The 25,319-nt window shown below is 43.0% G+C and overlaps 2 protein-coding genes, 1 long non-coding RNA gene and 1 pseudogene across 7 annotated transcripts in view; 2 read left to right on the top strand and 2 right to left on the bottom strand.

The window, feature by feature from the left end:
- The window catches only part of ARCN1 (archain 1), a 30,543-nt gene extending 22,005 nt beyond the window's left edge, over positions 1-8,538 (bottom strand). Inside the window, exon 1 of the mRNA XM_003820039.5 lies at positions 8,353-8,538. Coding sequence (XP_003820087.3) covers positions 8,353-8,355 — 3 coding nt within the window. The 5' untranslated portion in view covers positions 8,356-8,538. The remainder of the gene's footprint in view (positions 1-8,352) is intronic.
- LOC134731259 (uncharacterized) lies at positions 300-10,850 on the top strand. Its single transcript, XR_010113497.1, has 2 exons — positions 300-8,307; positions 8,811-10,850. It is a non-coding gene; the product is annotated as an uncharacterized LOC134731259 (long non-coding RNA).
- A 3,981-nt stretch (positions 10,851-14,831) lies between these two features.
- Positions 14,832-25,319, top strand: part of IFT46 (intraflagellar transport 46) — a 22,701-nt gene continuing 12,213 nt past the window's right edge. Inside the window, exons 1-5 of one of the 5 annotated variants that reach the window (XM_063608817.1) lie at positions 14,832-15,095; positions 15,808-15,904; positions 20,989-21,068; positions 22,970-23,122; positions 23,819-23,958. In XM_063608817.1, coding sequence (XP_063464887.1) covers positions 21,024-21,068; positions 22,970-23,122; positions 23,819-23,958 — 338 coding nt within the window. In that variant the 5' untranslated portion in view covers positions 14,832-15,095; positions 15,808-15,904; positions 20,989-21,023. The remainder of the gene's footprint in view (positions 15,096-15,807; positions 15,905-20,988; positions 21,069-22,969; positions 23,123-23,818; positions 23,959-25,319) is intronic. The other 4 variants (XM_063608820.1, XM_063608816.1, XM_063608819.1 and 1 more) reach the window with 4 other exon arrangements.
- LOC129393416 (large ribosomal subunit protein uL18-like) lies at positions 19,161-20,430 on the bottom strand (annotated as a pseudogene).

Here is a 25,319-nt window from a genome sequence, read left to right as displayed (position 1 = left end):
GTCTCGCTATGTTTCCGAGGCTGGTCTTGAACTCCTGGGTTCAAGCGATCCTCCTGCCTTGGCCTCCCAAAGTGCTGGGATTATAGGCGTGAACTACCACGACCAGCTGACATGACAAGTAATAGAATACTGACTTTCACAGGCACAGTGGCTCACACCTGTAAACTCAGCACTTTGGGAGGCCAAAGCGAGTGGATTACTTGAGGTCAGGAGTTCGAGACCAGCCTGGCCAACATGGTGAAACCCCATCTCTACTAAAAATACAAACACATTAAGAGACTTAGACATGTCAATCAATCACAATGTATAAATCAAATTTGAACAGTGACTGAATAATTGACAATATTAAAAATTATTGCTAATTTTTTAGGTGTGAAAATATGCTATCATGGTAATATATTTTTATGTAAGGAATACTTATATATTTTTAAAAAAGAGTTGTGTAGTTTTGAATCCTTCCATAGTCTCTCATATTAAAGGTGCTCCCTCAATGACTTTATATTGAACTAAAAGAATTGTCTGGGATACATCTTATCTTCAAACTACGCTAGTTTTGCATGTAGTACTAACAAAAGGTCACTGGATTTAGTAATTATCCTGAGGATCAGAATTCACAATTTCTTTCTTTTTTTTTGGAGACAGGGTCTCACTTTGTCACCTAAGCTGGACTGTAATGGTGCAATCTTGGCTCACCGTAGCCTCAACTTCTGGGCTTGAACAATCCTCCTGCCTCAGCCCCCTGAAAGGAGCTGGGACTATAGGCAGGTGCCACCATGCCTGGCAAATTTTTGTATTTTCAGTAGAAGTGGGGTTTCACCATGTTGCCCAGGCTGGTCTTGAACTTCTGGACTCAAGTGATCAGCCCACCTTGGCCTCCCAAAGTGCTGGGATTACAAGCATGAGTCACCACGCCTAGCCAGAACTCACAATTTCATGTGTTGAATATCAGTTATAAATATTCCTTTTAAAAGCAACTATCCTAATATTATATAAATGGGTTTTTATGACTTGGGATAAAATTTCCCAAACTGCCAATATATCACACATGGATTCAAAACTGCTAAATACCAAACTGATGATTCAAACAGTGGCCCCAGTGATGACATGATGTTCATAAAGAATCTAGAAAAAATTGTTTTATTAATATGAAAATGGAAAAAAGTAATTATTTCTAAATTAAACTTTATTTAAAACATATACATATAAGTGAATTATTAACTATTTTAAGAACATATTTGACTATTTTTGCTACCTTTTTTTTTTTTTAAGACGGAGTTTTGCTCTTGTTGCCCAGGCTGGAGTGCAATGGCAAGATCTCCGCTCACTGCAACCTCCACCTCCCAGGTTCAAGCGATTCTCCTGTCTCAGCCTCCCAAGTAGCTGGGATTACAGGCGCCTGCCACCACGCCCGGCTAATTTTTTTTTTTTTTTGTATTTCTAGTAGAGATGGGGTTTCACCATGTTGGTTGGCCAGGCTGGTCTCAAATGCCTGACCTCGGGTGATCTGCCCACCTCGGCCTCCCAAAGTGCTGAGATTACAGGCATGAGCCACCGCCCGGCCTATTTTGGCTGCGTTTTAAAAAGTTTATACAATTGGCAAAAAGCTTTCCTTCTTAATAGTCTCATCAGAAAAGTAGGGAATTCCCTTATATTTGGGATCATTTCACATTGGTTTCTCCTTTTCCTAAAGACTTAGAACTAGTGTCCCTAATTTGCAAAGAACCAAGCTGATATTAGAAAAACTAAATGACTGGGAGTGAGAAAATCTATTTTCTAGTTTTGTTCTTCTATTTACTATCTGCCTGACCTTCAGTTACCCAACCTCTCTTAACCTCGTTTCTTTTCCTATAAAATGCAGCATTATCTAATGACCTTACAAGCTATTATGAGGGCCAAATGACTATAATGAAACCGTACTTCAAAAGTGCTATACAACTTGTAGCACATATATTCATGATGTAAAACAGCACCATTAGTAATAATAAACATGCATCTCATGAAAAAAATTTATGCCACTTCAAGGTAATGGATTTTTCTTTTTTTATTAAAAAAAAAAAAAAAAAAAAAAAAGAGAGACGGGGTTTTGCCATGTTGCCCAGGCTACAAATTCCTGGGCTAAAGTGATCCGCACACCTCAGCCTCCCAAAGTGCTGGGATTACAAGTGTGAGCCACAGCATCCGGCCAAGGCAATGGATTTTTGCCTTTGTCAATATTTTGATATTCAAATAATGAATATTGACTCTCCCCCCAAAATTTTACATATAGTTTCAGGGAATGCATTGATCCTCTAGAGAAGTTATTTCAAATGGCCCATAGAAAATCCCCTCATGTGATGAGAAATATTATTAATAAATGGGAGCATATTGTAAATGTAATCCCTGTAGAGCCTCCTATCCCTAAAAGGTTGAGAGTCATAGCTCTAGGAAGTCATGGTCCTCTATGTTAGAATTTTATGAGGTTTTGAAGGAATAAGACAAATCAAATGAACACCTAAAGAAAGGACAGCTCATACCAAAATTTCAGACCTATATAAACATGCTGCATTTAATAGAAACCCCATATCTAATAATAAACCTGTTAGAAACAATGTTTATAGGCTCAAGGGTAGTTCTTAGGTTTCCAACTGGAGTTAAAAACACCTCTATACCATACAAGTAAAATTTAGGTAAAAACATCAAAAGCAACTTGAGAGGGAAAAAGGAACAAAAAGGTGTATGTTACTATCCACTTTATTTATTTATTTATTTATTTATTTATTTTTTGAGAGAGTGTCTCACTCTGTAGTCCAGGCTGGAGTGCAGTGGTGCCATCTTGGCTCGCTGCAAGCTCTGCCTCCTGAGTTCAAGCAATTCTCATGCCTCAGCCTCCTGAGTAACTGGGACTACAGGCACAGGCCAGCACCACCAAGCCTGGCTAATTTTTCTATTTTTAATAGAGACAGGGTTTTGCCATGTTGGGCAGGCTGGTCTCCAACTCCTGGCCTCAAGTCATCTGCGCGCCTTGGCCTCCAAAGTGTTGGGATTACAGGAGTGAGCCACTGCACCTGGCCCATCCACTTTACTGATGAGCATGTTCAAAAACTAATTATAGGTACTGGTAATCTCCATTTTTGCGATATTATAAGAATTAACTGAGTAATTATTTATCGAACATCTACTATACATACAACATGCTTTCTGAGAATTAAGATGACACAGGCTAGCATTCTGCCTACAAGAAGCTTAATAGGGATAAGACACAAACACAAATAACTGTAATATGAGGCAGAATGTGTTAAGTAACATGAGAGAGTAACCGATAAAGTGCGTGGAAATTCAGAGGAAGAGATTACTTCCAGCTGGTAAAGTCAGGGATGACTTGATAGAAGAAACAGCATTTAGGCCGGGAGCGGTGGCTCATGCCTTAATCCAGCACTTTGGGAGCCAGGGCAGGCAGATCACCTGAGGTCAGGAGTTCGAGACCAGCCTGGTCAACATGGGAAAACCCTGTCTCTACCAAAAAATTAGCCAAGTCTGGTGGTGCACGCCTGTAGTCCCAGCTACCGGGGAGAGTGAGGTGGGAGGATTGCTTGAACCTGGGAGGCGGAAGTTGCAGTAAGCCAAGATCATACCACTTCACTCCAGCCTGGGCTACAAAGTGAGACTCTGCCTCAAAAAAAAAAAAGAAAGAAAGAAAGAAAGAAACAGAATTTAGATCATGCTTTGATGAATTCCAGGATTTGTTTGTTTTGAAACAGAGTCTTGCTCTATTGCCCAAGCTGTAGTGCAGTGGCGTGATCTTGGCTCAGTGCAGCCTCAACCTTCTGGGCTCAGGTGATTCTCCCACCTCAGCCTCCCAAGTATCTGGGACTACAGGCACAGGCCACCACACCTGGCTAATTTTTTGTATTTTTCTGTAGAGACAGGGTTTTGCCATGTTGCCCAGGCTGGTCTCAAACTCCCAACCTCAAGTGATCTGCCCGCCTGAGCCTCCCAAAGTGCTGGGATTACAGGCATGAGCCGCCACACCTGGCCAGAATTCCAGGATTTCAGTATGTCAAGATGAAGAAAGCAGTAGGGTAAAATCATATGTCTCTCTTTGAGTCATTCCATTATCCAGATACAAGCAAAACAAGGCTTCCAAAATAGGACCATAGTTCCCCATACTAAGTATAGCATAAATCTCCGAACACCCAGGACACCACAAATTACAGGTTCCAGGCAGTTGACACAGGTCTCTCTGTTACAGCTACTAATATGGCTAGAAGGTATGGTCACCTCTAAACATGATAAATTTATCCTATCCTAAATTAACATTTGTCTTCTTAAAGTTCTTGAAATAATAAACCTCTTTACATTAATGTTTACTGGTTTAACAATTATTAAAATATAGCATATACTAAAAGGTAAGTTAACAATTTTCCCTATTGAAATTTGATCTGATTTTCTCTGAGGAAGAATTAATAAATATGATTACAAAGTTTTTGTTTTTTTTGCTTTTTTTTAACATTTTTGGAAAAAAACATTCCAGATCTAAAAGGAACTTGCAAGAGCCCTTGATTGTCTTACAGATGTGAAAAATGAGGGCCCATAAGTTAGATGATCTCTCCAGGACTGTTAAAAAAAAAAAAATTCCCTCATGAAGTTGAGCTTTGCCAAACAACTTTTAATAATTCTTACATGGTTTGAGTACACTATCTTTGGACTAAATAACAACTCTCTCCTACACAGACTTAACTACATGAATTGTTAAGTGCCTCAAGTAAAAAAAACCTGGAGAATTAGGTTTCTGTTCTGCCTTTGCCACTAATTATGTGACCTTGGATAAGTCACTTAATTGATTATTGAAATATCCCTAAAATAGGAGGTTAGTTTACATGAAATCCAAAGTGCTCTGTGTCTTTAAAGTTCTGTAAGTCTAAGCATTTGAAAACTACAATAACAGAAAAAAAAAAAACAACTACAGTGACAGAAAATGTACAATACTTCCATTTTATACCCACTGCTCCAGTTCTAACCACTTTGGAACAATATTTTATAGTAACATTAGGCTGCCAGAAGGCAAATTGTCTAACCATAACAAATTGTGTGTGCAAGAGAGATACAAGAATAACAGGTGGTATAATAATTCAGGATAAATATGCACAACTCTCTCTCAAAAAAAGTCAAGTTCTTTCTTGAATCTCTAAATGCTTCAGGATCCCTTACTTCCAGAATTATAGTCACCTTCTCCTTTGTAATTCACCGCAATATTTTATACACATATACATGCACACACAATTCATGGTCATATTAAGGCTAGTTTCTATAATTGTCAGGGAGGACTGTTCTGTCTTTTCTATTTATATGAAGCTATTATAGATAAAATCAGAGAGAAGATTACAATAAAATGTAGACCACACACGAAACCTAAAACTTGAAAAGTAATTTACTCAGTGAGGGTTTTAAGTCCATCACATTTCTATTCTAAAACAAAAGCTTGCAGAGAATTAAAACACACACACACACACACACACCCGTTATCAGTTTCTGCAGTGAACTTCTATATGAAGACATAAATAGATGGCAAATCAATGGAAACTCAAGAGAATCATTTTCTTTCTTTGCTGTCCCTCAAAACACAATTAAAAAGATACATAAATAATACAGGGGCCGGGCGCCATGGCTCACACCTATAATCCCAGCACTTTGGGAGGCTGAGGCGGGCAGATCACGAGGTCAGGAGATCGAGACTATCCTGGCTAACATGGTGAAACCCCGTCTCTACTAAAAATACAAAAAAGTAGCTGGGCGTGGTGGCAGGCGCCTGCAGTCCCAGCTACTCAGGAGGCTGAGGCAGGAGGATAGCTTGAACCCGGGAGGCAGAAGTTGCAGTGAGCTGAGATTGTGCCACTGCACTCCAGCCTGGAGACAGAGCGAGAATCCGTCTCGAAAACCAAACAAACAAGAAAAAAAGTCAGAACATGTTCTCATTAATTTGCAGAATACAAAAAAAAGATCAAATCAAGGCCCGCATGCCTACAGTCCCAGCTACTTGGGAGATGGAGGCGGGAGGATCGCTTGAGGCTAGGAGTTCTAGGCCGCAGTGCACTATGATAGCGCCTGTGAATAGCTACTGCCCTCCAGCCTGGGCAACATAGTGAGACCCTGTCTCTTTAAAAAAAAAAATCAAAAGATGCCTTTCTTTGTACTTTATTTTATGATGAAGTCATGAGAAAGCATTTGTTTCTGCATTTGTTCACTTATTTATCTATTGGAACTTTGCAGTCTAGGACATTCTGCACTTCAATAACTAAAGCCAAAGGGAATTTATTTTTTAAAAAATCAATGTTTACGTACTGATATCTGCAACTTACTTTGAAATGTATATTTTTTTTTAATGGAGAGAGGGATGGATGGATGATTAGATGCATGATAAAATATAGTGAAATGTTAGTTATAGAATCTAGTTGGTGGTTATATGGGTATTCACTACAAAGTTCTTTCAACTTTTCCAGATGTTGGAAAATTTCATAATGAAATGTTGAGCTAAAATAAACGCTGGAAATTTTGATACAACTTTTAGATAAAAATTTCACCCTATCTGGACATTTCTACTGTCCAGGGATCTGTTTGTAAAGGAGCAGGACCCAAAAACATTACACAGAAATCATACCAATGTCTTAACACTCTACAGAGCAGAATGTACTGAGATAAATTGTTCTCCAGAGTACACAAATCTGTGGGTATCTGGATCATGTTAAGTCCCAAATAATTCAGAAATATGTGACACAACTCTATGTATACGTACACATGTCAAAATAGCATGCAAAAGTTATATTTTATATATATCACGTAGGGCTTTACCATCCCTCAGTTATCAATGAATTAAAAATACTAAGTTCCAAGAACCTTTTAACAAATATTTTTAGAAAGATTACCTTTATCTGGTTTATATAATACAAGACCTTAACTTTACTATTAAAATAAAAATATGCTCTAAAATGCATTATTAATTCCAGGGTGTAAACGGGAACTGAGTTTCAAAATCACTAACCAAATACAGAACCTCCTGCAGAAACTGAAAATACAAGTTTCTGGAAATTTTGTGTCCAACACAAAAATTTTAGGAGGCAAACCTGTTTGATGCAATTTATATACCTGAGGCTGAGAAAAGCTGTTCAGTGGCCTAAAGTCCAAGCATGAATTCCCCCCATTATCCAAGTTCTTATCTAAAGGGTTGTCAATAGAACTTATTAGGATTGCCACCAAATTACATTCTGTCATCTCTCAGGTACACTGGACGATGTTTTAAATCAAGTTATCTATTGACAAAAGAATAAAAAAGAACAGAACAGAACATCCTTCAAAAGACTAAAGGACATAAGGTGCACTGAAAAATAAATTACTAGCTTTTTTGAAACCAAAGAATGTCTACTACTTCATGAATATCCACAAATCACAGCGATAAAGGAAGATTGAGTGATGTCAGCAGTTCTGATTTCCTCCATCCTCAACCACATTAACCTTTCTCATCCTTGTAACAGATGAGTATACAAAGATAACGCATGTGAAGGCAAGTAACTGGTCTCGGAGGCTAACCCATCCCTCTTACTCCACCTCCTGTGAGACATCTGACTACGACATGCCACATACACATTTTTCTTCACCTGGACAATAAGTTCCTTGAAGGCAAACCCTGTGTTCTCTGGAACTTGCTCACATTTTCCCAGTGGTCTACACAGTGTATGTACCCCGAGTCACACTAACAAATGGACACAAGTGAGTTCTGCGGAAGTAGTGGAAGGTTTCAGAGACACTTGGGTCCTATAAATTAGTGTTAGAAGTTACTCCTTTCCGCTCTGTGTCTCCATTTCCCCCTTCTGAACAAAAAGAAAAATTTCTGGACACCAGTGGATTTGCATTTCGAGTTATCAACGGCCTAGCAAACACCGGGGGTGGGAGACAAGCTCTGATTAACAGAAGGACCAGAACCTCCGGAGACAGGCCCAGCCTGCTGAGCCTAAGCGCCAGGGAACCGGCGGGACAGCATCAGTTCCGAGGTCCGCAGCCTGGGACCCGCACCACCACCACGAAGTTCTCGCAGAGCAAAAACGCCGGGCCGTCTCAGGGGCAGGTCCCAGCAAACGAGGGAGTCCAGCTGGTTGGGGGGTGGTGCGGAAGCGGGCACGACGACAGATGGACTGGAGTCAGCTCCATCGGATCTCCAGGAGACCGGGCACAGGAGGCCACACTGCTCCCCGAGCCCCGAGCAAAAGCACTCTGCCCTAGACCCTCAGGGCGGGGCTCCTCCGGCCCCTGCCCCAGGCCCGCCGACAAGGAGAGACGGTGAGGCTCGGACCCCAGGAGTTCGGGTCCTGGCTCGGATCTTACCATGGTGAGGGCGGTGGTGGGGCGCGCCCGCACTCCGGCTCCACTGGGGATAGGGGTAGGGTCTGGGGAACGGGAGCACCAGCAGCTCTGGACCTGCTGCCCCCTTGACAGGAACCGCTGCCGCTTCGCCTCTTGCCAAGATGGCGGCCCCAAGCCACGTCTTCAACCGGAAGCGGCGCAGGTCAAAGGGCGGGGGGCGGGGCCTGTGGGCTGGGGAAATTGAGGGTACCGCGCTCCGGTTACGATTAAGCACAGGAGGTGTAGGGAGCGTTCACCCTCCAGCTGTGGAACCTCGTATCTCTCCCCTTTCACTGTCATCGCCTTCATTTATTTTGCGTCACATCTTACAGTTTAACAAGCCGCTGGCACAGCCACTATTATTTAATATACAGGATAACCTGTGTGCATAAAGGACTAGTATCCGGAATATATAAAGAACTTTTTTTTTTTTTTTTGAGGTGGAGTCTCACTCTGTCGCCCAGGCTGGAGTGCAATGGCGTGATCTCGGCTCACTGCAACCTCCACTTCCCAGGTTCAAGCGATTCTTCTGCCTCAGCCTCCGGAGTAGCTGGGATTACAGGCACGCGCCACACCACGCTCGGCTGTTTTTTGTATTTTTAGTTGAGACGGGGTTTCACCATGTCGGCCAGGCTAGCCTCAAACTTCTGACCCCAAGTGATCCGCCCGCCTCAGCCTCCCAGTGTTGGGATTACAGGCGTCAGCCACCGCGCCTGGCCTAAGAACTCTTATAACTCAGCAATAAAAAGACAAATACAGTATTCCTGTCTAAAAATGGGCTTCATCTGCAAAATGGAGGGAGTAGAAAACACAAAATTAAAATGAGCAAAAGATTTGAATAGATATGTGTCCAAAGAAGATATATAAATGGCTACTATGCACATTAAGAAATGTTGAATATCCTTAGGGAAATGGAAATCAGACCCGTGGTGAGATGTCACTTCACACTCACTAGGATGGCTATCATAATAATTGTTGGTGAGGATGAATGTAAAATAGTGCAGCCACGTTGGAAAAGAGTTTGGCAGTTCCTCAAAAAGTTAAACAAAATTACCACATGACTGAGCAATTCCACTCATAGGTACATACCCAGGAGAACTGAATATATGTCAACACAAAAATGTGTACTCTAATGTTCATAGCAGCATTATTCATAGTAGCCAAAAAGTGGAGACAATCCAAACAAATCCATTCATCAATAGATGTGGCATATATATGCAATGGAATATTATTTAGTCACAAAAAGGAATAAAGTACTGACATGCTACAATATGGATGAACCTTGAGAATATTATGTGAAAAAAGACGGATACAATGGGGCACTCATATATGATTCCATTAATACGAAAGATCCAGAATAGAAGAAAATCCACAGAGAAAGAAACTAGCTTAGTGGTTTCCAGGGGCTCAGGAAGGGTAGGAATAGAGAGTGACAGTTAATTAGTGTAAGATTTATTTCTGGAATAATTAAAACATTCTGGAATTAAGCCAGGCATGGTGGCATGATCCTAGAGTCCCAGCTACTTGGGAGGCTGAATTGGGAGGATGGCTTGAGACCAGGGGTTAAAGGTCAGCCTGTGCAAATTGTGAGACTTCGACTCTTAAAAAAAAAATAGTTCTGGAACTAGATAGAGGCAAATATACTAAAAACCACTAAATTGTATAATTTTAAAAGGTGAATTTTTATGATTTGTAAATTATATCTTTAAAAAAACATGCACTGGAAGCAGGGCAGTTGTGCTCATGTCCATTTTGTATATGAAGAAAATGGTGAAAAGTTTAAGTGACTTACCCAAAGTTTCTAAACCAGTATATGATGGAACCAAGACTCAAAATCTGTTCTTGTGATTCTCATGTTATTTCTTGTATGCCAAATTTCAGATTTTTCAGAGTATAGCTGATTCAGTAGTTCTTCCTTAAATCATTTTATCCTACATCCTTAGCTCAACCGAACAGCACTCATCCATATTAAACCTGTATGTCCACAATTAAGTATAATAGCAACTTTTAATTGAGTGCTTCATTTGTGTCAGGTACTTTACACATGTTATTTCCAATCCTTTACATCAATCCAAATAAAGATACTGAGGATCAAAAAAGTTAAGCATTTGTCCAAACTCACACAACTAGTAAGTGGTAGAGCCAAGTTCAAAGTCAGTTTTTTCCTGGCTGGGCGCGGTGGCTCACGCCTGTAATCCCAGCACTTTGGGAGGCTGAGGTGGGCGGATCACAAGGTCAAGAGATCGAGACCATCCTGGCCAACATGGTGAAACCCCATCTCTACTAAGAGTACAAAAAAAAAAAAAAATTAGCTGGGCATGGTGGCGCGTGCCTGTAGTCTCAGCTGTTCGGGAGGCTGAGGTGGGGGAATCCTTGAACCCAGGAGGCGGAGGTTGGGTTGCAGTGAGCCGAGATCATGCCACTGCACTCCAGCGTGGCGACAGAGGGAGAATCCGTCTCAAAAAAAAAAAAAAAAGAAATAGTTGGGCGTGGTGTCTCACACCTGTACTCCCAGCTATCTGGGAAGCTGAGGCATGAGAATTGCTTGAACCTGGGAGGCGGAGGTTGCAGTGAGTTGAGATCACAACACTGCCCTCCAGACTGGGCAACAGAGTAACACTCAGTCTCAAAACAAACAAACAAAAAAACAAAGTCAGCTTTTTCCATTAAAACACACTGCCTCTGTATCTCCTGTGTGTTCCCTAACATTTATTGAACACTTACAGCATACCAGCCATTACTCTAACTTCACACAGATTATCTCATTTAATCCTCACAAGAATCCTCTGAGATAGGTACCTTTATTGTCTCCATTTTACACATGAGGAAATCAAGGTACAGAGAAGAAAACTATCCCACCACAGGTCTCATGGCTAAAAAGTAGGTAAGCGAGGGTTCAAACAAAGGCTGTTCAACTTTGGACTATACCCTTAAGCACTGCATTATAGACTTCTTGCTCTTACCCGTATCAATTCCATCTCCAATGGCCTTCTAATAGAAATCTTTAGAAAGCTCAAATATTTTTAAATTTTATATGTCTGGGAGGATATATGTCAAACTGTATTTTAAAGTTTTTTTCATTAAAAAAACTTTTTTAGAGAGATGGGGGTCTTGCTATGTTGCCCAGGCTGGTCTCGAACTCCTGACCTCAAGCAGTACTCCCATCTTGTCCCCCCAAAGTTCTGGGATTGCAGGAATGAGCCACTGAGCCCAGTCAATATTTAAAAAAAAAAAATTTTTTTTTTTTTGGGAAGGAGTTTCGCTTTTGTTGCCCGGGCTGGAGTGCAACGGTATGATCTCAGCTCACTGCAACCTCTGCCTCCTGGGTTGGAGGGATTCTCCTGACTTAGCCTCCCAAGTAGCTGGGATTACAGGCATGGACGACCACGCCTGGCTAGTTTTTTGTATTTTTAGTAGAGATGGGGTTTCACCATGGCCAGGCTGGTCTTGAACTCCTAACCTCAAGTGATCTGCCTGCCTCAGCCTCCCAGAGTGCTGGGATTACAGGCGTGAGCCACAGCTCCCGGCCTATTTTTAAATTTTTTAATTGACACGTAATACTTGTACCCACTGGCCAGGTGCGGTGGCTTACGCCTGTAATCCCAGCATTTTGGGAGGCCGAGGTGAGCGGATCACTTGAGGTCAGGAATTCCAGACCAGCCTGAGCAACATGGTGAAACCCCATCTCTACTAAAAATACAAAAATTAGCTGGGCGTGGTGGCCCATGCCTATAGTCCCAGCTACTCGGTGGGAGAATCGCTTAAACCCCGAGGCAGAGATAGCAGTGAGCTGAGGTCTCGTCACTGTATTCCAGCCTGGGCGACAGAGTGAGACCCTGTCTCAAAAAAAGAAAAAAAAAGTGACAATGGGTACAAACTTTCTTTAGGGGATGATGAAATGTCCTAAAAAAGATAACAACTGTACACATTTATGGGGTAACTTTTTATTTATTTATTTATTTATTTTGAGACAGTCTCACTCTGTTGCCCAGGCTAGAATGCAGTGGTGCCATCTTAACTCACTGCAACCTCCGCCTCCCGGGTTCAAGCGATTCTCCTGTCTCAGCCTCCTGAGTAGCTAGGATTACAGGCATGCACCACCACACCTAATTTTGTATTTTTAGTAGAGATGGGGGTTTCACCATGTTGGGACAGGCTGGTCTTGAACTCTTGACCTCAGGTGATCCACCTGCCTCGGCCTCCCAAAGTCCTAGGATTACAGGCGTGAGCCACTTCACCCGGCCCAATTTTAATTTTTGTTACAAAAAGCAGACATATTTTAAGAAACATGGAACAAATTCTTATTTTTTTAGAAAAGTAAAAATCCTGTTAGAAACTATTGCCTTATTGTAGCACCTTCCAGGGCTTCCAATTTGGATCTCAGAAGCTCAGCAAAGACCAGTTGATGCTGCTTCTTCGGAAATATAACGGTAGCTGAATTAAACCACAGAAGAAAAAGCAACCCTGTAAGCATGCTTCTTGAGGAGTCCCATAGTGGCAGTATATTATAATGGTTAAAAGCAGAGACTTAGGAATCAGACTGACCTGTGTTTGGCTGCTATTTTCAGCGCTTATTATGAGTGACTTTAGGCAAGTTACTTTAACTGTCTAAGCCTCAATTACCTAATCTGTAAATTGGCAGTAACATCTATCTCATAAGGTTGTGAAGTAAATTAGATGATATAATCTAAGTGCTCCCCACAAAAAAACTAAGTGCTCCTACATAGTAAGTACTCCACATTACATATCCACTTTTACGAGCAAAACAGATCACAAATTTTTTTTAAATGCAGTTCTATTTTTAACTATCAGTATCCCAGAAAAGCTGTCTCTCATTTTTTAAAGGCACTTTCCTTGTTTACCTCTGGTAGGTTTTCAGGGTCAAATTTCCAATATTATTTTCTTTTTAAAATTTATTGCTATTATTATTATTTTGAGACGGAGTCTCGCTCTGTCGCCCAGGCTGGAGTGCAGTGGTGCGATCTCAGCTCACCACAACCTCCACCTCCCGGGTTCAAGCAATTCTCCTGCCTCAGCCTCCTGAGTGGCTGGGATTACAGGCACGTGCCACCATGCCTAGCTAATTTTTGTGTTTTTAGTAGAGACGGGGGTTTCACCATGTTGGTCAGGCTGGTCTTGAACTCCTGACCTTGTGATCCACCCACCTTGGCCTCACAAAGTGCTGGGATTACAGGCGTGAGCCACCGTGCCCGACCAAAAAATTATTATTGTTATTATTCATTATTTGTATTTGAGATGGGGTCTTGATCTGTTGCCCAGGCTGGAGTGAATGCAGTGGCCCAATCTCGGTTCACTGCAACCTCTGCCTCCCTGGCTCAAGCAATCCCCCCGCCTCAGCCTCCCGAGTGGCTAGCACTATAGGCGCGTGCCACCACACCTGGCTAATTAAAAAAAATTTTTTTTTTTTATTTTTAATAGAGTGGAGGGGGGCGGTTCCTGCTATGTTGCTCTAGCTGGTCTCAAACTCCTGAACTCAAGCAATCCTCCCACCTCTACCTCCTGAAGTGCTGGGATTACAGGTGTGAGCCACCGCACCTGGCCTCCAATATTTTATGTTTCTCTCTCCCTGACTTCCCAAATTAATTATGTCCACAGTTTGAAAATATTTGTTCCTTACATCTCCGTTCACTCATTCCTCGATTCATCCACCCAATGAGCATTGTTAGTGTCTAATTTCTGCAATGCACTGGTGTTACAAAGCTTAAAAATTAATTAGACACAGGTCTTGCTTTAAATAAGTTAACAGTCTTCTTTAGCAAATAAGAAAGACAGGACACAGAGTGAAAAAAAAATTTTTTTTGCGACGGAGTCTCGCTTTGTTGCCCAGGCTAGAGTGCAGTGGTGCGATCTCGGCTCACTGCAAGCTCCGCCTCCTGGGTTCATGCCATTCTCCTGCCTCAGCCTCTCGAGTAGCTGGGACTACAGGCGCCCGCCACCACGCCCGGCTAATTTTTTGTATTTTTTAGTAGAGACGGGGTTTCACCGTGTTAGCCAGGATGGTCTCGATCTCCTGACCTCGTGATCCGCCCGCCTTGGCCTCCCAAAGTGCTGGGATTACAGGCGTGAGCCACCGCGCCCGGCCCACAGAGTTAAATTTGAACCTCAGATACCCGAGGAATAATTTATTGCTATAAGTATGTTCCATTCCATGGCACCCTGTGGAGGGGAAAGACTATAGTGTAATATAGTGCTAGAAAAGGACTTACAGAGTGCTGCGAAATTTCCCCTGGAATGTGTCTACATCCTGCTAAGACTGATCTGGGAGCAACTGCATCCCCAGAGATTGTTGTCCTAGGGGAACAAACGCACACCTTGTTTCCAGATTGAAGGGCTAACTCTACACCAGCCCGAAATTTATCAGCCGGCGTTGCCACCCACAGCCGCTAGATGCCGCAACAGACGTATTTACGGAAACCATAGACAAACAGGCGACTTGGCCGCCCAGAGAGGCTTTATCCGTGACTCCTTGATCTTCTTCCTGCGTGGAGAGCCTTCGCGGGTGAGGCTTAACGCGCAGGAGGTCTCACGAGAGTGGAAGCAACTCTCGCGAATTTTAAAATTTATCTTTTTGCCTAGCGACTGACAACAGGCTGGTTGCTTGGCGTGGAATCCTAAAGTGGCCTGGCTTTGAGACTGGAGTGAGACCCCAGCCCTAGGCTGGGGTTCTTTCCATTATAGAGGAGACGGATTCAGAAGGGCTACAGGTAATTAGTACTCATCCCAGCAAAAAGGGAACTGTCGTCTTTCTAGAGAGGCTTAAGAGGACTCCCCTTTACCCCATTCCCGGTTACCTCTTCCAATCTCCGTGGTAACTGTTCCTTCGTCACCTCACCACCAACCGTCCTGCTTCCTTTATTCCCCCAAGAAACTTAGGTGGGATCCTATCTGCAAGATAAGGGTGAAAGTGGAGGTGATGATTTGGGGATTATTGGATGGGACTGAGAGACTGGAGTTTCCCCGCTCTTCGGGGACCCTCCCACCCTACCCTGCCTCAACCCACCCCACCCCACCCCACCCCAGAGGTGACTCCAGAGACAGAACTCTTTCTAGAACCTCTACAGCCTTCCCTGAGAAACCTCAACAGCCTTGGCCATCCACATACAAATAGTGTTCTGCCCTTGCGCGTGGTCGTACAGCTTTGGGAAGCTGCAGAAGTTGGCTCTCTTTCCCTCCACGATTCCCTGGTTCCTCAGCCAGCCTGCCAGCAGTTCCTAAATAAGGGCTGCAACAGAATGACTTAACTGCTTGACCGAGGGCCAGGAAGCCTGAAGGAAAGTTTGGATGCGGTGATGGTTTTGTGAAAAACTGGTTTCTTGAGTAAGGAAGAGGAGCCAATGCTGGTTTGGAATATACCTCCTGGCAGAGTGCTTTATGTCTCATGATAGGAGCTATGTAATTATGTCTCCCTTTGCTCAGACCAAGGTTGTTGAAAACCAGACATATGATGAGCGTCTAGAGATTAACGACTCCGAAGAGGTTGCAAGTATTTATACTCCAACCCCAAGACACCAAGGTAAGAGAGGAAAGAAGAGAAATGCTACTGAAAGAGCAGGTTGGATTCACGGTTGTCTTCAAGAAGTTCTTATTTTATAATAGCAAATGTTGACTTTCAGCGTCAATTTACTTCACTTGCCATTGTTTGTTTTCTGACTAGTTAAGGGGGAGAAATCATAGCCTTCCAAATTACAGGATCTTCCCCCAATCCAACCCTGTCACCATTTACTTCATGTTACTGCTTTGCTCACTGTCTGCCAGGAATTCACTGTTCTTTTTCTTTTCTTTTTTTTTAACTTATGTCTTTCCTAGCTTTGAAGATGCTTCATAACCTCCCCTTAGCCTGCAACCCCAACCAAAATCACAGTGGAATGTTTTTAAAGGACTGAACACTATTTATTTATTCAACAAACTTTTTTTTCTTAATTTTATAGAGACGAGGCCTCCCTATGTTACCAAGGCTGATCTTGAACTCCTAGCCTCAAGCAGTCCTTCCGCTTTGGCCTCCCAAAGTGCTGGGATTATAGGTGTGAGCCATCGTGTCTGGCCAACAAGCATTTTAAAATGCCTACTGTGTGCCAGCCTTATGCCTGGCACTTGGGTAAATAGTGTTAAATGACACAATGTCCCTGCCATCCCGATGCTGGTAATCATGGGAGGCAGATGACAAATGAGTAAACACATGCCAAATGTGGTAAGTGCACACTGATGGAGGCAGATTGTTTGCTGTTAAGGAGAATAACAGTGAGGAAGGAGACCCACTTTTTTTTTTTTTTTTTTTTTTTTTGAGACAAAGTCTCACTCTATCACACAGGCTGGAGTGCAGTGGTGCGATCTTGGCTCACTGCAATCTCTGCCTCCTGGGTTCAAGTGATTCTCCTTCCTCAGCCTCCCGAGTAGCTGGGATTACCACACCCAGCTAATTTTAGTATTTTTAGTAGAGACGGGGTTTCACCATGTTGGCCAGGCTGGTCTCAAACTCCTGACCCCAACTGATCCACCTGCCTCGGCCTCCCAAAGTGCTGGGATTACAGGTGTGAGCCACCGCACCTGGCCAGAGACCCACTTTTGATAGGGTGGTCAGGGAAGACCTAAAGGGGTGACATGTAAGACTGATAGATGTCAGGGATCCAGACACTGAGGAAAAGTAGACCAGGAAGAGGAAACAGTATGTGAGATGTGAAAAACCTTGAAGCCTGAAAGAACTTGGCTTAGTTTGAGGACCTGAAAGAGACCAGCTTATGGTAGAGGGGACACTACCGTATGATATGGTCAGATCAGAGAGGTAGGGCAGGAAGCACAATAAGCAGAGCTTTGGAGGCTGTGTTGCTGTCGTGTGTGGAATGGACTGTTGTGATGGCTGAGTTGAGATGATAGTGGCTTGGCCTCTGGTGAGGAAGCTGAGAATAAAGAAAAGAGGCAAATACGGTATAAGACATTGTCGCAGAATCACTAAGACTTGGTGATGGATTGGATTTGACTCGAGTTAGGAATCAAGGATGACATCCAGGGTTTCTGTTTGTTTATTGTGGTAAAATATACATAACATAAAATTTGCCATTTTAACAATTTTTAAGTGTGCAATTAAATAACATTAAGTACATTCACAATGTTGTTTAACCATCACCACTATTTCCAGATCATCCCGAACAGAAAATCCATACCCTTCAAAACAATAGTTCCCTATTGCTTGCTTCAACTCCTCCCTGGTAACCACCATTCTACTGTCTCTATGAGTTTGCTTATTCTGGGAACCACATAAGTGAAATCATACTGTATTTATCCTTTTGTGGCTGACTTACTTCACTTATTGTGATGTTTTTAAGGTTCATCTGTGTTGTTGAATGTAGACTTTCTTTTTAAGGCTGAGTAATATTCCAGTGCATGTATATTCCACTTTTTTTTTTTTTTTTTTTGAGACTGAATTTCGCTCTGTCACCCAGGCTGGAGTGCAGTGGCACGATCTCGGCTCACTGCAACCTACGCCTCCCGGGTTCAAGCGACTCTCCTGCCTCAGCCTCCTGAGTAGTTGGGACTACAGGTGCACACCACCACACCCAGCTAATTTTTTGTATTCTTAGTAGAGACGGGGTTTCACCATGTTGGCCCGGATGGCCTCGATCTCCTGACCTTGTGATCCACCCACCTCGGCCTCCCAAAGTGTTGGGAATACAGGCGTGAGCCACTGCACCAAGCCTATGCCACGTTTTTTAATTCATTCATTTGTTAATGGACACTCGGGTTGTTTTCATATTTTGGCTATTGTGAATAACACTGCTATGAACAGAGGTGTACAAGTGTCCATTTGAGTCCCTGTTTTCAATTCTTTGTGACCTAGCCACCTAGTTTTTTGACTTGAGCATGTTTGTGCTCTTGACAGCTGTGGATATTATAGTTTGTTTTTAATTTGGGCTAATTTAGTAAATAAAAAAAGGTGTTTAATTTGCATTTATTTGATATGGAAATCATTTATCATGTTTTCATTCCAGTTAATGCCTTACATCTAATTATACTTTTATTTTAATTTAATTTTTTATTTATAGAGACAGAGTTTTGCTCTGTCACCCAGGCTGGAGTGCGGTAGCATGATCACGGTTCACTGCAGCCTTGACCTCCTGGGCTCATGCAGTCCTCCTGCTTCAGACCCCCCGGTAGCTGGGACTACCAGCCCATGCCCCCATGTCCAGCTAATTTTTTTTTTTTTTGAGATGGAGTCTTGCTCTGTCGCCCAGGCTGGAGTGCAATGGCGTGATCTCGGCCCACTGCAACCTCAACCTCCCAGGTTCAAGCGATTCTCCTGCCTCAGCCTCCCGAGTAGCTGGGATTATAGGAGTGTGCCACCACGCCTGGCTAATTTTTTTGTATTTTTAGTAGAGACGGGGTTTCACCATGTTGGCCAGGCTGGTCTCAAACTCCTGACCTCAGGTGATCCACCCGCCTCAGCCTCCCAAAGTGCTGGGATTACAGGCATGAGCCACTGTGCCCGGCCTAATTTTTGTATTTTTTGTAGAGACAGGGTTTCGCCGTGTTGCCCAGGCTGGTCTTGAACTCCTAGGTTCAAGCAATCTGCCTGCCTCCGCCTCTTAAGAGTGCTGAGATTACAGGTGTGAGCCACTGCGCCTGTCATTAATTATCCTTTTAATTGTTCAGAATATTTAAAAATTGCTCTTATCTTTGCATACTGATTCAGATTCAAACTTGTGACTATTATTTGCCAGGCCCTGGGTCAGTTCCTTGCACATAAATTTTTTCACTTGATCCTTATAAGAGGCCTGGGTTAGAAATATTAGTGACCCCATTTAGAGGTGGGAATACTGAGACTCAAAGAGGTTAAATCTTTTTTTTTTTTTTTCTGTCCATATGTTTATCGTCTTTATCTGAAAAATCTTTATAGAAAATTGTTTGGTTTAGCTCTCAGCAGCCCACTCCTGAGCTCTGAGGGAGCTTGCCTTCTTTTAAGCTACCTGATGTTTCTTCTGAGCAAGGGACATTTTGGGACGGTTCCACCTATTCTTTTTAACTTCTTTCTTGGGCCTCTTTTCATAGACTGGATTCTCTCCTATAGCAGCATGAGCTTTCTTATACATCTCTTCCATCATGTCTGGAGTTACGCTCTTCTTTATGCATTGAGAGAACTGGTTCTTGTAAGCATCTTCATCTTCTTCTGTTAAGTAGTGCATGTAATCTGCAACATTCTGGCCCATGATGTGCTTCTGGTGTACTTCTGCATTAAATTTCTTGCTTTCAGAATCATAACTAGGGAATCGTTTGGTACTGTGAGGGACAGACAAGCCTCCATCCACAGCTCCCTTCAGGGTGCCAAAAACTTTATTGCCAGTAGTTCTGGCAAGACCTGTATCCAAATAGCAGGTAAAGGCACCTGGCTGACCATCAATGCTTTCCACATTGTATTCATTGCCAGTCTCCTCCACTTGGCCTTCATAGATCTTGTCCATGCCAAACCTATTGGGAAGCCTGCGGGCCAGCAGCAGGCCAGTACAATAAGCTGCAGCATAATTTGTCAGGCCAACCTTCACACCACATTTTGGCAGTTTGTGTGCATATGCTGCACAGACTATATCCCCCTCTATACGGGCATAAGCAGTCTGACAAATGATATCTCTGTTTGTTACATGAACTATCATCTTATATTTGGGTGTGTTGTATTTATTTTTACCCTGTATCACCAAGCGTTTCTGAGGATAGTAACCAGTTTTACCCTCTCGTCGTCTTCTAAATTTCACTTAGTATCTCTTAAAGTAGGCTTTATTCTTAACAATTTTAATAAACCCCATTCTGCGGAAGAGAGACCCGCGTCCGCGGCTCGACAGAGACCTGCCGGCCCAGCAGTGCTAGGGGGTGAAAAGGCAAAATCATTTTAAGTAATTTTTCTTCAAACCCACTCTTAGTATGAATTCAGCACTCTGTACTTTACTAGTTATTAACCTAATTTGACTAATGTGTAAACTAAGGGCAGAGTGTATATTTTTCTCTTTCTTTTCTTTTCCTTTTCCTTTTCTTTTCTTTTCTTTCTTTCTTTTTCTGAGACAGGCTCTCACTCTGTTGCCCGGGCTGGAGTGCAGCGGCATGAACACTGGACACTGCTCACTGCAGCCTCGAACTCCTGGGTTTAAGCAGACCTCCTGCGTCAGCCTCCCGAGTAGCTGGGACCACAGGCGCATGGCATCACACCCAGCTAATTTTTTTCCTTTTTTTTTTTGTAGATGGGATCTTGCCATATTGTCCAGTCTAGGCTCAAACTCCTGGGCTCAAGTGATCCTCCTGCCTCCCCTTCCCAAAGTGTTGGGATTATAGGCATGAGCCACTGCCCCTGGCCAGAGTTTATATTATTTATGTAATGGCAGATAATTTGAATAGTATAATGTCTAACCCAATGCCTTAAGCACAGTAATGTTTAGTAAATATATCTTGAATTGAACTGGCAGAGCCATGACTAGAATTCAGTCTCCTGTCTCTTTAGCCAGATGTTCCAATAAACCTTGTTTTATAAAATGGTTAGAGCATAAATTATTAAAAACTAAAAAATATTTGTCTTTAAAAATCATTTTAACAATAATCTAAAGGAAAAACTTTTTTTCTAAGGACTTCCTCGTTCTGCCCATCTTCCTAACAAGGCTATGGCTGATAACAGCAGTGATGAGTATGAAGAGGAAAATAACAAGGTACAGTAAAACTCACAGCTTCTTGTAGAATTTCTGCTTTGGGTTTTTAGTAGTTAGAGATGACACCAGTTCAACGGTAAACATTTCTTGAACACTCACCTCCAGGGGTTAGGGACCTTTGAGCTCATGGAGGAAAATCAGTTACAAAGAGCCTTGAGATTTTGACCCTTCTTCAGGAATAAAGCCTACTACTACAATTGACTTTGGTGAGGAATTTCACATAATGTAGGCCAGTGTTTCACAAACTTTCCTGATCATAATACTCAACTGAGGTACTTATTTTTAAATATACGGATTCCCAGTCCCAGCCCAGAATCTCAAAAGTAAAAGCCTGGGAATTTATATTTTTTAGGAAGCAGTCCAGGTAATTTTATGCTAAAGCGAGTTTGAAATTATCAGTCTAGGCATTTTTTCATTGTCAATACTTGTGATACTGCCAGTATTTTGTGAAAGAGATTTTAATTTTGAGGTCTTAAGACCCAGATATTGGCTGCTGTTATTCTGTGAACCTAGAGAATCACCCTGCTTCTGAAAGAAACATGGCAAGAGGCCCACCTCTCTAGAAACATATAGGACCTTAGAGTTGCACATATGATTTCTTAAAAACCGTTTATGTTGGCCGGGTGTGGTGGCGCACTCCTGTAATCCCAGCACTTTGGGAGGCCGAGGCGGGCGGATCACCTGAGGTCAGGAGTTTGAGACCAGACTGTCCAACATGGCGAAACCCCGTCTCTACTAAAAATACAAAAAATTAGCTGGGCGTGGTGGCGGGTGCCTGTAATCCCAGCTACTCGGGAGGCCTCCCAAGGTGCTGGGATTACAGGCATGAGCCACTGTGCCCAGCCTGTTTTTTTTTGTTTTGTTTTGTTTTTTTGAGACAGAGTCTTGCTCTTTCACCCAGGCTGGAGTGCAGTGATCTTGGCTCACTGCAACCTCTGCCTCTTGGGTTCAAGCAATTCTCATGCCTCAGCCTCCCGAGTAGCTGGGGGATCACAGGCCTGCACCAACTCGCCTGGCTAATTTTTGTATTTTTAGTAGAGATGGGGTTTTGCCATGTTGGCCACACTGGTCTTGAACTCCTGACCTCAGGTGATCCTCCTGCCTTGGCCTTCCAAAGTGCTGGGATTACAGGTGTGAGCCACTGTACCCAGCCTGATGGCTGCATTTTAATGGTTTTTGTTTTTGTTTTGAGACAGAGTCATCTCGCTCTGTTGCCTAAGCTGGAGTGTAGTGGCATGACCTCAGCTCGCTGCAACCTCCGCCTCCAGGGTTCAAGCAATTCTTCTGCCTCAGCCTCCTGAGTAGCTGGGATTACAGGCGTGCGCCACCACGCCTGGCTAATTTTTGTATTTTTGGTAGAGATGGGATTTCACCATGTTGGTCAGGCTGGTCTCGAACTCCTGACCACATGATCCGCCTGCTTCGGTCTCCCAAAGTGCTGGGATTACAGGCATGAGCCACCACCCCGGGCTGACAATATTCTTAAAAGTTCCCTCTGCCAAAACTGCTTCCTATGTGACTAAGGATAATTTTGGCAAATCTTGAACTGAGAAAGAATGCTCTAGAAAGTTCTTATCAGTCATATACTAATAAGGCATAGTCACTGAATAAATTCTGCAACTGTGTTTCATTATCTGCCATGCATATTATAGCTTAGTTAGAATATACTTTTATCTATGTATAATAAATTTGTTATTCTTAGAGCAAAATGTGACCAAAAGCAGTTTTTGGTGTCCTGTAACGTGTCACAATTTTGTGTGCCAATAGCTGCTTTACCATAAAAACAAATTAATTTTAAACAACTGGAATCAAACGTGTTAACCTCAGTATAAGCCATATGGTATATAGAAATCAAGTTTTGAAAACCTACTTTTAAAGGGGGCCAATTGGTCATCCTTCAGGTCCTAAGGGAGGGCATGCCACAGGCTCCAGGCCACAGAGGCAAAGACATGGACCCTGTTCCACCCGCCCCTGCAAGTCTCAAGTGCCACCAGACCCCTTCTCATGTACTTGAGAGGGCGGGATGGTACAGAGAGAGCCAGAAGCACAGAAAGGTAGGTTATAATGTCAAGAACAAAAGAGCTGTTTATCTTGAGAGAGAATGTGTAGTCATTTTATGTAATTTATGGGGTAAGGGAAGGGAAATACAGATAGGTCAGATACTCCATGAAGAGAAATATCACTGAACAAAAATGGAAAGTCCATAGTCTCTGGGACTGCTGGTTTGATGGGCACAAGGTTGATTTTGAACTTTCTTCTTTTGATAGTTTCAAGCAGCTTATGCTGGGCAGTCTTGCAAATTAAGTACTAGATTTCCTCTCTATGGTCTTTGTGAGTATTAAGACCCCTAAAATTTCTATTCCCACTTCATATTCCCTGATTTTCTTCCAAAATAACTAGAGTTGCCATCCTCTTCTTTGAAAGTCCATAGCTTTTCGGGCCGAAGCTGTCTAAAGTGTACACAGGGCCCTGAAGACCTAAGTAATATGTACAATAGATAAAATTAGATAGAATTTATACCCCAGCCTCAAGTAGAGAAATGGAATAGGGTTCTAGAAAGTGGAGTCCCCATTTGTAGCTGAGCAGGGGCAGAAGAAGGCTCTCAAGCCCCTTCTGGGAAGTGCCCCCTTCTCTTTCTGGTGACGAGGTGCCAGGTGGTTGGTGTATTGGTTAGAGCAATAGAGAACTGGGCATAGGTACATTTGATTTTTTTACTTGAAGCTTTCTATGCCTGCCCTGCCCTATCGCAGGAGAAGAAGAAGACCTCACAGTTGACACCTCAACGGGGCTTTAGTGAAAATGAGGATGACGATGATGATGATGATGATTCATCTGAAACTGATTCTGATTCTGATGATGATGATGAAGAGCATGGAGCCCCTCTGGAAGGGTGAGGAAAGAACACCCAAGCCAAGGGTGCTCTTCAGAATACCTCCTTCAAAACACTGGAGTGGGAGGACGTCAGTTAGAAGTGAAATTCCAGCATCTCTTTTCATCTCCTGTATTTAGGATTTTCAGATGTCTCAGAAACCCAACATAATAATGAGTTTTCCTCCCTTTCTGACTCCACTACCTTATCCAGTCCTATAGTATCACTTTACTATCTGAAACGTTTGTGGGCTTGGGGGTGACATGAGATTTTGCTGAGTAAATCTAAAAGGTGGTGGCCAGGCATGGTGGCTCAAGCCTGTAATCCTAGCATTTTGGGAGGCTGAGGTAGGAGGATTGCTTAAGGCTGGGCGTTCAAGACCAACCTGGGCAACATAGCAAGACCTCGTCTCTACAAATTTTTTTTTTTTTTTTTGAGACAGAGTCTTGCCCTATCGCCCAGGCTGGAGTGCAGTGGCGTGATCTCGGCTCACTGCAAGCTCCGCCTCCTGGGTTCACGCCATTCTCCTGCCTCAGCCTCCTGAGTAGCTGGGACTACAGGTGCCCGCCACCACGCCCAGCTAATTTTTTTGTATTTTTAGTAGAGACGAGGTTTCACCGTGTTAGCCAGGATGGTCTTGATCTCCCGACCTCGTGATCCACTCGCCTTGGCCTCCCAAAGTGCTGGGATTACAGGCGTGAGCCACTGCACCCGGCCGCCCAAAAATTTTTTTTAAATTAGCTGAGCATGCTGGTGTGTGCCCATAGTCCCGGCTGCTCGGGAGGCTGAGGCAGGAGAATCACTTGAGCTCAGGAGTTTGAGACTGCAATGAGCTATGATCGGGTCACTGCACTCCAACCTGGTCAACAGAGTGAGACCCTGTCTCAAAAATAAATTAATTAAATTTTAAAAATAATAATAACACTGCTAAAAACACTTCTATAATTTTTTTTTTCTGGTGCAAACTATTTTCATGTCAGATATTTAAATCTCTTTTTTTTTTGAGACAGAGTCTTGCTTTGTCACCCAGGCTGGAGTGCAGTGGTGCGATCTTGGCTCACTGCAACCTCTGCCTTCCAGGTTCAAGTGATTCTCCTGCCTCAGCCTCCTGAGTAGCTGCGACTACAGGTGTGCACCACCACACCTGGCTAATTTTTGTATTTTCAGTAGAGATAGGGTTTCAACCATGTTGGCCAGCCTGGCCTTGAACTCCTGACCTCAGGTATCCGCCTGCCTCGGCCTCCCAAAGTGCTGGGATTACAGGTGTGAGCCACCACGCCCAGCCCTAAAATCTCTTGTTCTACCTTTTCTTGTCATCCTTTCATTAAAAAAAAGGAAAACCATTTATGCTACATTTTAACATCAAAAAAATATTATGTTTT

The sequence above is a fragment of the Pan paniscus genome, chromosome 9 (assembly GCF_029289425.2).
Source record: "Pan paniscus chromosome 9, NHGRI_mPanPan1-v2.0_pri, whole genome shotgun sequence".
NCBI classification, from domain to species: Eukaryota; Metazoa; Chordata; class Mammalia; order Primates; family Hominidae; genus Pan; species Pan paniscus.
Note: the sequence above shows the minus strand (reverse complement) of the source record. Positions and strands in the feature narration are given on the sequence as shown.